Consider the following 15,368-nt stretch of genomic DNA (forward strand, 5'->3'; position numbering starts at 1 on the left):
AGTTCATTGTCTCTGATGTCTATCATTTTATAGTCAAGCTGACATAATGAATGAGATGGACACACCTTCTGCCCATCAGAATAGCACTCTCCTTATCTGAATTGAGAATCACATTAAAACCTCAGAGCCAATCACAGGGCACGGAGAACCCGAAACCCTCTTTTAAATAAAGAAGAGAGAGAGGGAGAAAAAAAAAACTTTTTATCTTGGATTTTATGAAAACGTTCACTTAATTCACTTGAAGGACAAAACTGACCCTTAGCCCTTCCAAGTCAAACTTCAGTTTTCCATATTTGTGGAGTAGGAGGAAGAACTTGAATCATATCTGGAAGTGGACTATTGTAAAACAAAAAATATGATTCCCGGTATTTTTCCAAGTCAGAGTCTTTACTGGGAGATGGCAGGGACATCTTCATATCTACAAAGACCCAAACCTCCAGGATTTGGAAATTCTGGGAAGAGTTTCCTTATTGACAATCTGTTGAAGAATTGTGATTTTCAGGGTCCTCTGTCTTCCTGGGTCCCAACAACTCCTCTGACAGTTAAAATGGATCCAACTGCGGAACAAATTAGCCCCTCAGGAGGTCCATATAGTACAAGATGGCTTTTTCAACTTGTTAACCCCTCCGACAGGCAGCATGCCCATTCACCAAATACGGAAATAATGCCACAACTTCAGACAGGTGAGTTGGTATTTTTTTCGTACTCGTGTTAAATGGTACATTTTCTTTATAAAGGAGCAAATTTGGAGCACAAATAATAATAACAATAATAATAATAACTGTCTCTCCTGATAGAAATAAATAGGTCATCTATGAACTGAATATTATTATACATTAAAAAAAACTAAATACATTAACAATATTAAGAGTTAATAATTAAAATACTAAAGAACCATACACTGGCAATATAAATAATCAGATACATGATTTTTTTTTTCATTTAAAACAACAGCAACAGAAAAATCCACGTTACAATATTTGATTTTGAAATTTTTCTTGAAGAGCAGATACACTGGTATTATTTTTTAGGATTTTTTTCTACTTTAAGCAATTTGAAGTAATTTTTTATATGTATGTAATGATTAAAAGGGTTAATAAAAAACAGCACAACTGTTATTTGAAGGCTTCAACTGTCATTTTTTTTCCTATTACAGTTTTTTTTGTCTTAATCTGTGGATAAATTGATTAACCACATTAAGTTATTTCCTTCATACTTTCACATTTAACATACATACTGTGATAGTTTTGGTACTTTTCAGCTATCCTGAAAGAACATTGAAAAAATATTAAATATTTTTTGGGTATCAATAATCAATGAAGAAAAGACGATATAAAACTGCACACCATACAGCTAGATTAAAAAACTGCAATCCAGTAAATGGAAACTCTTTGAGTCTCTACTTAAGTAAAATAAAAATCTTGCAACTTTTTATGTCCTTAATGGTTTTAGACCTACAATCTCATTCAGAAAAGACTGAAATGAAGCGAGAAGAAAGCACTGGCTTATTGTAATCCTATAAAATACAATGTAATAGAAAAATGCATTGCATTTAAATTTCAGATTCAACCAGCTAATGATTTAATTTCTGTTTTTAATAAGTATTTTATGTTATTTTTCTAAATTATATTTCTTGTCCCTTTTATATCTGTTTCTCTATTTACATTTAATATTATTTTTTCTCGCTGTGCCTCTAAATTCGGTTAGGTGATTTTGACAATGATTTTTGATTTTTATTTTTAATAAATTGGTTGATTTCAATATAATTTCTATTTATAAATATCTTAGAATAAAGATGTTTTTCCTTTAAATTATTGAAGGGTCATTATTCATTTTATTCACTTGTCAATTTTCTTTTTTTTGTTGAGTCAAGTATTATGTACTCATTAGCAATATAAATTGCATATATTAATGTTTTTAAAACATCCTATTTTAAGAAAGGAAATCTGAGAAGAAAAATCAAACATATTATACATTTATTTTATTCATGATGATAGTTTTTATTTTACCAGTTCAATAAAATCCATGACTGAAATGGCATATGATAACTAGTTTAAGATTACAGACTGCCTGGACTAAATGTTTTTTGTTCTTTATTTTAAGAGCACTGATTTATACTGTATCTTATATGATCAGATTCAGAAACAAAAAATATTTTAAACAAAATTATCTACTGATTCATAATTACATAACCTAGTAAATTTAAGAGAGTTGCTATGCTGGAACTGCAACATGTTCCATACATGCAAAGCTTAAAATAAATGTTTTTAATATAACAAATTATCCTTCCCTTTCTCAATCATATCTGTAGCAATCACTAACCAATTTCATGGCTATTGATGGATATACTAATTTATAAATAATTCTTGGGAATGTAAAAGTATGTGTTCATCCTTTAATCATCTGAACATTTTTGCAATTAAGAAAGTAAAACAAAAATACATACTAACTTAAAATGGTCACAAACTTATTTCCATACCAGTACTGACGGCTGCTTGTTTGTCAGGAGGTATCAGTCAGTAGTACACGAATAAATAAGTTACAACAATATAGTGAACAGCAGCATGGAGGCACAGTGGATAGAACTGATGCTTCCCAAACCCCAAATCCTGGGTTCCAATCCTGTGACAAAATGACCAGTTCACCTTGAGTATGTGTGTACTTTTCTTTGCCACCCTAGATATTCTGGAGGGTATTCTGGCTTTCCTCCCACATCTCCAGATACTGTATGTGCAGGCTGAGTTCATTTTTGATTCCAAATTGGCTCTATTTAAGCAGGTTTGCTTGTTTCTGTAAGAATTTCCAGCGCACAGACAGCTAAAAACCGGACTAAACCATAACAGACTATATATAATATACACTATACTAAATCAAAGGGAAAGGTGTCCCCCATGGAATTTTAATAACAGAGAGGAGCGGAGAGTGGGTTGTGGTGTTGCCCCTTTACTGTAAGTTTTGATGGGGGTGCTTTTGGCACACAGGTATCCTTTAAAAAAAGCCCCAAAAATTCACATTGCCAAATTAATATTTTGCTCCTCACAACACTTTCAAAATTAGCCCAAGGTGATGTTAAAACCACACATCTGTATGTAAGTGGGAGTTAGTGCTGGAGTGTGCCCTGTGATGGACTGGCACCCTCTCTAGGGCTGATCCCTGACTTGAGGCTCTGGCCTCCCAAAGGCACCAAACTGAATTAAGCAGGTCTGAGAATGAGATGTCTTCATATAATATAATGAGAGCTTTTCGTCCTTGAAAGTTGTTTTTGTAATTAAATTTCAAAATGGTACGCAATCATTCCAGGAATGTTTCTTAACAGTTCACTCACAACAATGTTTCTCTATTAAACAAAATATTTGATGTGCTGTTTAGATAAGTTATTTTACAACTTTTAATAAGTGTTTACAAAAAGTTTCCAAAATACAAAGAACTCCTGGGGATGACTGACATCTGACCAATAATATTAAAGTTTCCCTTTGGATTTTTATATTCCAACATTACAGCCTTTAAAACAGCAATTTAAAGATAGCATTTTACACTGCATGTTGTGGCTCAGTGGTGAGCACCTCTGCCTCGGTATTTCTGCATAATGGGACAGCCAGTATTTGGACCTCACGTATTCTTACCACATCTGCAGCATGTCGGCTTTTCTCCAGATACTATCATTTTCCTCCCCCATCCCAAAAACAGACAACGTATTAAGTTAATTGGCAATTCTAAACTGATGCTGTTTAAGTGGGTAATATCCTTGTCTGGCTGAGTGGGTCCCTGTGATGGACTGGCCTCCTCGGCCATGTGTTGAATTGGATTAAGTGGATTTGAGATCGCTGTGCTATGTTAGTTTACTTTTTCTCTTTCAATCTTGATTATTCCAAATGCATAGGTATGTTTGTCTTTGTTAGAAAACAAACCCAATTTACAGAAATAAATAGCGTATTTCTGTATACTAAGCTTTGAGACACTAAAGTGATTTTCAGAATTATTGATTTTACTTGAAATCTGATGTTTACTCATTTATTTTTGGAACCCACTTATTTTAATAATGGATCATGGGGAGATGAAGTTTTCTGATCAGCAACCAATCAGAGTAGAATAGACCCTTCACATACAAAAGTACCCTTTTTGAACAGTGATTAACCCAGGGGTTCCCAACAGGGGGTAGATTTTGCCTATGCACAGAGTTAATTTGCTTAAAAAAGCTGAACTTACAAAAGTCATAGTTAGTTCCCAAAGAGGGCATGCGATTTACACTTTCAAGAACTGCGTCAAGAATATTCAAAATCGTAGTTAAAAAGCAGGAACAACCGTCTCACTGATTGATGTATTCTCATCGACTCAGTGTGTTACGAGCTGGTATACTGATATTTGTGCATCATTAGTTGTTTCTGAAATAACAAGTAAATGAAATAACAATATTATTTTCTAGTATTATTGCTATTATTCAATCTTAAAATCATAATTTTATAAACAGTATCTTAAAATCCCCCCTTTGCCAATTGCTTTATAATGGTAGAAGTAAAAACTCATAATTTCTGAACAAAACAGGGTGGGTGTAAATTTACATTCAAAAAGTTGCCACGGTTTAAAAGGGGCAAAAAAGTTTGGGGCTTTGAATCTGTACAAACCTGAACTGGATTCTGTATTGGGGAAAAGGACACATGGGGTGGATACGTGTTTCATATGTGGAAGGAAACTTGAGCACACATACAGTAAAATAGAACAAAATAGAAAATACACTGAGACAACATGCATGCTCCACATAGAGTTGAACCCAGGATTGTGGAGGCACAGGGGTAACCACTCTGCCACCATGTTCCTTTCGTTGCTCTCTATTTAAATATATTTATCTATTTTTTAATTTACGTAGTGATAATTCAAGTAGTGGAAAAAAAAGGTTCATATAGATGAATACTCTATGTATCTATTTTAAACATTTTATTTTCATATTCTGTATTTATTTGATAAAGGCTCACCTTTAACTACATTTTATGTTTCTTTTCCCTGTTTTCTGACAATTATATTAAATCAGAAAATGAGTCGGTACAGATATTTAGCAGTTTTTGTAAGCAAGTAAGTATTTTACAAATAGTCTGTTGTGCTAATGTACTGAAAAACTTAATAAAAGGAAATGTCAATCCTTTATTTTTAATAACAAACTTGGTGCTCTACCAGATATTATTTTGAGTGAGGAAATCAAAATTTAAAGAAAAAAATGATTATTTTCTAATGAAATGTAATATCCCCAATATAAACAATATTATTTCCTGTTTTTTCTACCAATTATTGATAGGTGACAAGATTGCCATTATACCTTTGACCAAATATGTTACAGGATATCAAAGAGAAGAACAGGCTGAGCCAGTAAAATTTCAGAGAAGTGTTTCGGTTTTGTCACCTTGATACCAATGTAAACCTGACTTTGAATTCCTTCCCCGCAGGTCTGGCAAAACATTTCTTCTGCAAGACTCCAGATTTTTTCCTCACTTGCTGTGGTGGGTCTTGTCTTCCCCCTGCCCCCCCAGCTGCTTTTCCGAGTAAGTTGTTATGCTTAATCAGTAATGCTTGAGTTCATCTGTAAACGAGAGCAGCAGGATTTAATGTGGTCTGAAAAACTAATTACTGATGCAATGCCAAGGAGCTAATTCTCAAATAAAACCTTTGCAGCGCCATTCATTGATTCTCAGTGATTTATCAAACGTGTTTGCATCTATTACCATGAACTTTTTTTCCACCTCTGGAATTGTGAGCAAAACGTTTTTTTTTTTCTTTTTTGTAAATCCTATTGGGTTTGTTAGGATGGGCCCTGAAATGCTGCCATTGTCAAATAAGAAAAGTCTTTAATAGAACAGATTGGATGACTGTGGGGGTGATATACTTAAGTTTAAATCAATATCAGAAATGTGCAGATGTTGTGAGAAGGAATAAGCCAGTTGACACCATGAGACACAACACAATATAAAAGATTTTTAAATACAAATTTCTGCAACGCCAGAAATTAAGTTCTCTGTAGTGACTTATTCATTTTAAAATTATCCCTCCTCTGTTATGTGAAACAGTAACATTTTCTAGAAGGAGCTCAGCTTATGTTAAGTTACTTTGGCTTCATTGTTGAAAAATTGGCTTGTGAGGACAAACCAGCTGGCATGGTTAGGGATCTGCTAATGCTCTATGGAAGGTTGCTAAGTCAAGTGATTCTTGACAAGTGAGGCAGTAAATGCTGGCAGTTTAATGAGCTGTGAGTCCCTAAACACCTTTTTGGGGCTGACACTTTCCCACAGAGCACTTTACATGGCTGGAACCACCGAACAAAGGACGACAGCACCGTGACCAATCAAGACTTTCACTTTACCCATCCACACGCGACCTCGCCACAATTTTTCACTGCCGCGATGAACTTTAAAAACTATTGGCTTCTAAAAAGCCCTAGGCAGGGATCAGTTGCCCTTTTGTATGGCCAGAAAGCAATGCTCTGTGTGTCAGCCTTTTCTCCTGTCTCTCACATTCCACCAGGGTTCTCGAATACTATTTAAACCTCTTCACTGAGACATAAAGCAGTGAATGAAAGTGACTTTTATAGACTTATGCTAGCTCATCTTCCCATACAGCCTTGCATACCTGAAAGTAAAAAGATTTAGTGGACGAAGTTAGTTTATAAGGGGACCTGCTGAATATGTGGATCTATTGTCAACTGTTCCGATTGTTTTGTAAGCAGGGCAGATACACTAGCATTTTGGAAGTGACCTATTAATTGTCTATTTAACTAGAATGCATTGAATTTAAATGAGGAAATAGGAACCGTGACTAACCGTCTTACTCGCTCCTTCAAGGTGGTCTGCTTACCAGTCAAGTACAGATTTGTTCGAACAGATTAAGAAGACATTTATCATTGTGCATTTGGAATCATTTTAAAGAATTTATGCATTGCTTAGATTTAATATAACATTACTGATTTAGGACCACCTATTATTTTTTTATAGCTGTTACAACGTAATTTATACACTTAAACACTTGGCAAAAGTCAATTTAAATGCAAGGTTTTCACAAGTTAAAAAATATTTCATAATCTTTTCACACTTTCAGACTAAAACTGATAAAGCAGAAAAACTATTTTAGGGTATGGAGTTTGAAGAAGTACAATGCAGTCAGGACTGCATAAAAAAAAACACTCATAAGATATCAGTGAACATCCAATAGTGCCACTTAATGTCTGCACCTTCCATTTTAGGAAGGTTTCTCAGCTCAGGAAAGTGTACAGCTGCAATCATTTCCCACTAAACATAAATAGCCTTGCACTTGCCTTATAATGTTGGCATTTGTCCTTAACAAGATTACTTCAACATTCAAATGTTGCAATTTAAAAAATAAAATAATCCAAATGTTCACTCTTTCCCATAGAAAACACTTGTATGTCAGGTACTGTGTTGTCCCTTACTTTGAACAGAATTTGTGAGATATGCATTCAAGTGTACCTCCCAAGATAACAACCCCGTGGCCTGTAGAGGGCATCTCACAGCCTCCTAACCCTTAACACAACTTCACAGACAGAGATTTGGTGCTAACAAATGTCTTTTATTTGACAGCTACCTTACATTGGTCTCTTCCTTTCTTTTTCCCTCCACTCCTCCCAGGTGAGCTTAGTATAACTCCTCTCCCAACTCTGACTCCCCAAAACAATGGTTATGGCCCCGTTTAAAGCCAGACTTGTGAGTTCTTATAAGACAAGGAGGAATCACTTCTGTGTCAGGTGGGAGCCCCGGAAAATAGGGAGCACTCCCCCTGTCGGCACCCACAGAGGGCTGCCTTATGGGACTCTATCTATCTATCTATCTATCTACAATTCCCAGTATACCCTACAGGCTCATGAATGGACATACTAGCCCAGGAAGGCTGCAACCCAGCATGTTGGGAAGGGAAATCATACACTCTTGAGAGGCTGTCTCCCCACATCCATCTATTACAGTGCCCGTCCTACAAAGTAAGGGTACAGGGTTTATCCTGGCCAGGATGACAGCACACCCCTGCTGTCCATCACACAAGTAACGAACATAGTTTCAATAGTATGTCCACTGCTGGGATATAGCTTATGACTTCCAGTGATGCTAAATGTTGCATCACAGTTTGCCTCTTTAATAACAAGGTTCCTCTAATGTAGCTTTTTTCTGTAAATTGAAGGAATAATTATAGACTGGACATGTTAATGTACTGTACCTATGCAACAAGTAGTGGACCAAACTAGAACACTTTGTTAAATTTTAGGAACACATTTTAAAAGTGCCGTAAGCAATCAGGCTTACATACCAACCCAATGAGACTGTTGTGCATATGTTTTCTTTACAGACCTAAGCAGTTGGGGTTGTTGATAGCTAAAGCCTAACTTATTGCAATGTAAGTTGCATGAAGTTCGTGACTCTGGTAACTCCAACATTCTCCCACATTCTCAAAGAGGGGTAGCTAAACTGGTACTTGTGTGTGTATTTGGTATTGAGGAGAAATTCTCTTTTCGTATGACCTTTGGAGATTAGTAGAAGTAACAATAGAAGTAATAGTACTGTCACATGTACAGAGAAATTCTTACACACATGTCCAAACAACATGCAACACATCACCTCTTTCCATGTGTGTGGGTGTGCAATGTGATGAACTGGTGCCCTGTTGAGGGTAGTTCTCTCTGTTGTGCTCAGTGCTGCTGGGGTTGGCTCTGGGCCACATTGACTATGTATAGAATTAAACAGGTTCGGCAATGTATGTATGTATGTATATGTAGAATTTGTAGCAAAATGGGTTTTTGTTGGCAAAAGTAAGATAATGATTGAAATTACTCATTCTTTTTGCATCACAGAATGGGGGAACAGCAGTATAGCTTTGTGGTCCCAAGACATAAATACAAAGTCACGAAGGGGAATCTTAAGAAGAGCTGTTTTCACTGAAGATCAGAGAAAACAACTAGAAAAAACATTTGAGAAACAGAAGTATATCAGCAAAACGGACAGAAACAAACTTGCAACACACCTCGGACTCAAAGAATCACAGGTAAACTTTCATAAAAATGTTTTGTGTTTAAACACTTTTCAAACGTATTTGAATCAGCTTTCACATTCTCTTGTGAAAAACAGCAATCAGCAACTTGTGTCAAGTGTATTATTCAGTGAAAAAAGAATTAGTCTAAATTCTCCATTCTTTTGATCTTGCTCTTAGAGTGAGATACTTTGTATCTTTATGAAGTGTCTGCAAAAACAGAAATCTAGTGATCTTACCTGATTTTTGTAAAATGTTTCTGAAGTGACAGCCATTTATTTTTGTGCATTTAATAAGTGGTACCATCAACATGCACATTCAGACAAAAACTTGCTCGTGAAATTGTATTTGTTACTGCCATCTTTTACTTTAAAAAATGATAGCAATATCCAAGAAAGCAACCATCTACAATGAACAAGCATATACTTGTCTTATATTAAACCCTAACCCCTACCCTAAGCCTAACCCTAATTAGGATTAACAAGAAGTGGTTATTGAATAGAAGAGACGAGTAAAAAAAGAAAGAAAAAAGAAAAAATACTGCATCTGCATTTTATACCCTAATTTATATGGAAATACATTCATACTGGAAAACAATAAGCACATCCATGTTTTTAAATCCAGTACCTTTGTGTCTTTCTGTGTAAACCTGTGTAAAAGCTAATCATATGAATTACATTTTAGTTAATTAAAAGAAGCAACATAACTTACAGTATGTTCTTTTGTTTTATTAAATCATTATTTATTTTTTCTCTCCAACAAATTAAAATTTATGAAACAGGATAGAGCAGAATTAGAGGTGAATCATCCCCAAGTCCAAGCAGTACCATAGATGCACACAGGCACATTTAAGTATTCATCCAAAAGGAAATGGATAATGTAAAAGAAGCACACAATACTTATAAAGGTTTGGAGTTTTTAGCCCCATATACTGTACCAAACAAAAAGATTCAAGTTCAGTAATTTTAACAAAATCAGAAACACAAGAGGACGGGAAGACTGACAACTTATAGGGGTGGACCAGAAATTAATCAATGGGATGCTGGGAAAGGTGTGATGGTGGACGGGCGGTTGACATCATCAAGGGGGGACCAGAAGGTATAAAGGAACCCGGAAGTGTAGCAGCTTCTTTAGTCATCCGGGCAGTTTTACGGCGGGGGTCCTTCGTTCTTTCTGAAGAAATAAAGAAAGAAAGGTTAGTACGCTGCCTTTGCCCCCCGGCACAGCCTTCTACAGTGCCCGTCGGGTCCTTAGACTGCTCCCCAGGCGCTTGTGTGTGACAATACATAGAAATCAAACAAAATCCACAAAAACACACTCTTGCACCTTGTATTGCTCTTAATAGGTAAGTTTCATATTTTTAAAGTCAAAGTTTTTTCAGAGTTTCAGAGTCAAGGTATACATTAATTTGACATGGGAAACTGCATTTTTTTAACAAAATTGAATGAAGTTTCTATTTTATCAGAACAAGCATGAAAAAGAGCCTAAAACCTTATCGAATACATCCATTTTTAAGGCAAGAAAATTCTTCAGCTTGCACACATATTATAAAAGAGTATATCCATGTCGTGCAAGTTTTTATGAGATTCATATATTTTCAAATAAGTCTGACTGTGTTATTTACCTCATTGCTTGTCTCCCTCCATGGCAGCCTTTCACTACTTAGGGTAAGATTTTTCCCTGGATTTAGATAAATAAGATTTAATTTTGTAAGCACTCACATACACACCCACAATCATACTATTTACACTCATTTGGAATCGGAATTGTGTATAAAATATGTATTAAAAGAAATTAATAACACCATTTTGAATCCCAGCCAGGGGAAACATACTGACTGAAACATGACATTTGGGATTGACAACCTGTATGTGTTGGGGGATCTGGGAAGAAACCTCAAGTTCACTCAGGGAGAGTGTGAAAACTCCACATGTAACGTAATGTAGCTTGTTTGATTAATGCTGCAGTTACCATTTGTGCTGAGTGTGGTGTGAGCATTTAGCGCATGATCTTGTATGCCCACCGCCAACATAATTTCTTTCATTTTTAATGTATGTGTTTTACAAACTAAAAATTAACAGAATGAATATTATTGGTTTGTGAAAAATGTAAAAATGTAACAAATTTCCTGGACAGCAGTGGATTGCGATTTTAAATATAATTGCGATAGCAATTTAGTTCCCAAGCTTATCAAGTTCAACTCTTCTACTGGTAAATTCAGTGGTTTAACATCAGCCTTTGTGTATATGTGGTTTTAACTTAGCCATATCACACATCAGTTTTAGACAAGTTTTACTCTATATGCAGTGAAGTGTTTTGCTAGCTAAATATTAAGCCAAAAGTTCATTAAACGCATTAATTTATATTTATTATTAATGTTTTTAATGAAATTATTTTATTTTAGGAGCCTGAAGGAGTTGTAGGCAAAGCTATTGAAGAGTTATTCTTGAATTTGTAGCCCTAGGTTTACTTTTTTGTTTTATTTTATGATCTTTCATTGCAAAAAGTATATTCATATGCTGTTTGTTGGGTTTTCTGTATGTGTGAGCTCATGTGCTTAAGGTGCCACCTTCAACATGTTTGATAGATACCACCTCTAACTTAGCTATAGGCTAGTTGAACCCTGGCTTAGGACAAGATTTTTCCCAGGATTTAGATAAATAACAAGTAATTTTGTAGCCATGAACATTCACACTCATTTACATCCACAATCATAAAAATCATACTAATTTCACATCAGAAATTCACCTACTACTTGTGAATTGACAACCTGTATGTGTTTGGAAATGTGGGAAAAAATCCAAGTCAATGGAGGGAGAGTGTGTAAACTACACATAAACAATAACCAGACACAAGATTCAAATGCAGGATGGTAGATTAATGAAGCAACAGGGCTACTCTGTCTAACAGAATTCAGGTAAATGCCATTTTCATTGCTAATAGTATATGGTTTTATTTTTACATCACAGCAAACAGCTAAACATGCCAATAATCATTGATAAATTTTGTTACTTTCAGTTTTCTTTTGTTATCATAAATATACCTCAAAAATGTGTTAGGTACAGTATGTTTTCTTAAGTTGAAAACTTTGCCACTCCAAAGTGGACATATTTGGTATATTTGAGGCCTTTTTCGTGTTTGCAACAACATTTTAAGGTGCAAAAAAAAAAACACAGTATATTTTAAAGTTTAAAATAAATTTTCACTAACAAATACAATTTTCCAAGGAAAATGAATGTATACTATTGTCCCCTAATAGGGAAGTCCTGACTATGCCACCCAGTGAGGTTATGGGCACTAGGACACGTGAGCAAAATAACTTTCTTCACTGTATTATTCCCCCTTTGGTTTGAATATCTGGGACCCGAAGATAGGCACAAATGATAATGCTGCAATGGCCCGATCAGTCCTTTACAAGATTTATTTAAAACATTAAAATGATCAAAAAAAGCACAACCTCCCTTTTCATTTTTTTTTTTTTCAAAACTTTGTTGTCCCAAAAAAACAATCACCCCTGCCGTCTTTAGCTTAACCAACTCTGATGTTCCTGGCATCCACTTGAAAATTCTCATTCACTCCAGGATCAAGAGTCTAAACAGCTGAATTAGAGCCGTCAGTACCCAATCAAATGAGGTGCTAATTTGCCACTTTCCGTGGCTCAGCCCCCAGGATTTCATATTTAAACTTTAGACTGGTGGCTTCTTGCTTCCACAAGGAAAAGTACACAGTTTCAGTTCACAGACTACTTGAGAACAACCCTCCAGAAACTACATTTGTGTTGCAGGCTCCCTTGTAGCCACTCCCAGCTTTTCTATGATGTCCTGCAACCGTTACTCTGTTTTTTACTTCAGTTCTTTTCCTTTTGTTTCCTTTCATTGAACCAAATCTTGCAACCTTCAGACTTTTCCTCTGCCTCAAAGAGTCCCCCTTTTTTTGTTAACTACACCCACTTCGATCCAATCCCCACCAAATTAAATACAATTACAAAACATGTGAAAAATAATCAATTAAACAGTGCAACAATTACAAACAAGTGAAATCAATTAACCAAGCGCTCAATCAAAGAAGAAAAAACAGCAAGCACACCACAAAGTGCATATCTACCTAATTAAACAATAACACATACTTTAAAAGTAAAAAAAGAATCCTCCATGCATTATAATACTGTGACACTATAATTAGGAAAACATCTGACGTTAAAAACATCACCCTAACCCCTTAAAGTTTTAAAGAACAGCAACACCCCATTGTTGCAATTACAGTATATGACAGTATATTTCTACATATACAAATAGATGTAAGAATTTTAATGAGCGTTTTTTCTCTTATAGGTTAAGATCTGGTTCCAGAATCGAAGGATGAAGTGGAGAAATTCAAAAGAAAAAGAAATCTTCGGTCATAAATCATGTGAAGATGAATCCCTGCTGGAGAGTTATATTCCCACAAATGGACTCAGTGAATGTACAAGTGTGTCAGACAAACAGGAGGAGAGGTTCAAGCAAACATCAGCACACAACAAATTTGGAGACAAGAGAGCATCTGAGCAAAGACTTCATAAAAAGAATCCTAGTATGAAGCTTGGAAAATGTGATGGAATGGTATTTAATTCTTTAATACAACACCAGAGCATCCCAAATGAAATTATTTAAGGACATTAAAGACATTAATCCAAAAAAAGAGAACTTTCTCCGAATTCTACAAAAAAATTCCAGTGCTTAACATTTCAGTGGTTGCTATCCTCAGTTAAGACTATATTATGTGGTTTTCAAACAATATCTAAAACTTCAAATAATAAATTGCATATTTTTTCAAACTTTAATATATTTAACATAACTGTCTTTAAGATATTAATGATGCCTTGTGGGAAAAAGAAATACTGCATGTTTTTAACCAAGAAATTCATTATTATCCTAAGCGTGCCGTACAAATGAGCTCAAAGTATGGCGGAGCAGAGCATGCCAACATTCAGAAGTAGCATTAAGCCCCATGCCACTGAAACACTCCAAGTTACACGGACAGTTACGCAAAGCTTCTGTGAACAAATCACTTTAATTTTGAACTAAATTTATATTCAGTTTAATCTTCTCATGTAATAATATGTTTGAGTATTGTTATTATTGTAAATAATTAAAATATAATTCCTCAGACTAAATACTTTTCATTTGAACTTGTTTCATTTATAACTCTATTGATATATAAAGCTATGACATATACATTCAGTCATCCTCCATTGACAAAAAATGAGGGAACACGTAAAGTAAGAGGAGTTAGAAGAGAGAATAGAGGTAAATATATTCATGACTACATTGAAAAAAAATAGATGAAGCAGACCTTTCTCTCCTTTTCCGAATCCTACTTTAATCAGACAATGTAAATAACAAATATAATTAATTATAAGTTATCAGTTGAACAGCCACTTCTTATGAGCACATTCTGCTACAGAAAGAATACTTAACTATCTTGTGCATCTTATGATCATTTATAGCTGCATTATACTACCAGTTTTAAAGTCCCAAAAAATGTCAAGTCCAAATTATGTACCACCCTCACTATCTAAAATTGTGTATTATATCTTTTTACTTTATTTCTCCATATTTTTTTTTCCATTGAACTAAAATAAAATTGTATTTTAAAGTAAAAAGTCCACTTCATTCATTTCTGCTGGATTCCTATACACAAACTAATGTTGCTGTTTAACATTGTTTCCCAAACAACACTGGAACTTGAACATCCTTTACATATGTAAAACATTCCAGGAAATTATTAAAAAACCAGCTAAGTGTCACTTGATGTCTGATTTGATGCAACAGTTGACCTTACCTAGCTGTCATCAACTTATCTGTGCCAGAGTTAATAATTACTGATTCAAGCATGAAAAACTTCACAATAACTTTATGAAAGATGATCAGATGCTAATCCAATGCTAAAGCAGATTGTACATAAGTCGTGTTATGCATGCATGACAGAGGGTCACCTTCCAGGTTCGCCTAAAGTAAGTAGTACCACCCCTGGATAACAAGGGGCGCTGTCGCTAACAGTCCTGTCTCCTTTGTCCCTCACAGCTTCAAGAAACTGCCCCTTGAGGACACTAAAGCAAAGGAAACCTTGTCTTTTCTGGTCTACCTGATATAAATGCAGAACGTTCCTGGAAGGCAGCATCTCATTCTGATGTCAACCTTGCTTCAGTGCTGACCTAATCCAGAAACGCTTGTTAGCAGTTCCAGAGAGGATAATTATATTCCTTAAGAAGGCACATTAAGGTGCATAATTTTCGTTTCATTTATTGCTTTATGCTTCCGATTAAACAGGGTTTTGCCTGGTTGGCACCCCAACCATTTGGCATTGTCCTACACCTT

General features: G+C 35.1%; 1 protein-coding gene across 1 annotated transcript; it reads left to right on the forward strand.

The window, feature by feature from the left end:
* The first annotated feature begins 223 nt into the window (after nt 1–223).
* LOC114655483 (homeobox protein DBX2) lies at nt 224–14,204 on the forward strand. The gene is made up of 4 exons (XM_051920802.1): nt 224–683; nt 5,436–5,531; nt 8,837–9,027; nt 13,344–14,204. The coding sequence occupies exons 1-4, from the start codon at nt 356–358 to the stop codon at nt 13,659–13,661; spliced, it is 933 nt and encodes a 310-aa protein (XP_051776762.1). The 5' UTR covers nt 224–355; the 3' UTR covers nt 13,662–14,204.
* Nucleotides 14,205–15,368: the final 1,164 nt, after the last annotated feature.

This window comes from Erpetoichthys calabaricus, chromosome 1 (genome assembly GCF_900747795.2).
Source record: "Erpetoichthys calabaricus chromosome 1, fErpCal1.3, whole genome shotgun sequence".
In the NCBI taxonomy this organism is placed as follows: domain Eukaryota; kingdom Metazoa; phylum Chordata; class Cladistia; order Polypteriformes; family Polypteridae; genus Erpetoichthys; species Erpetoichthys calabaricus.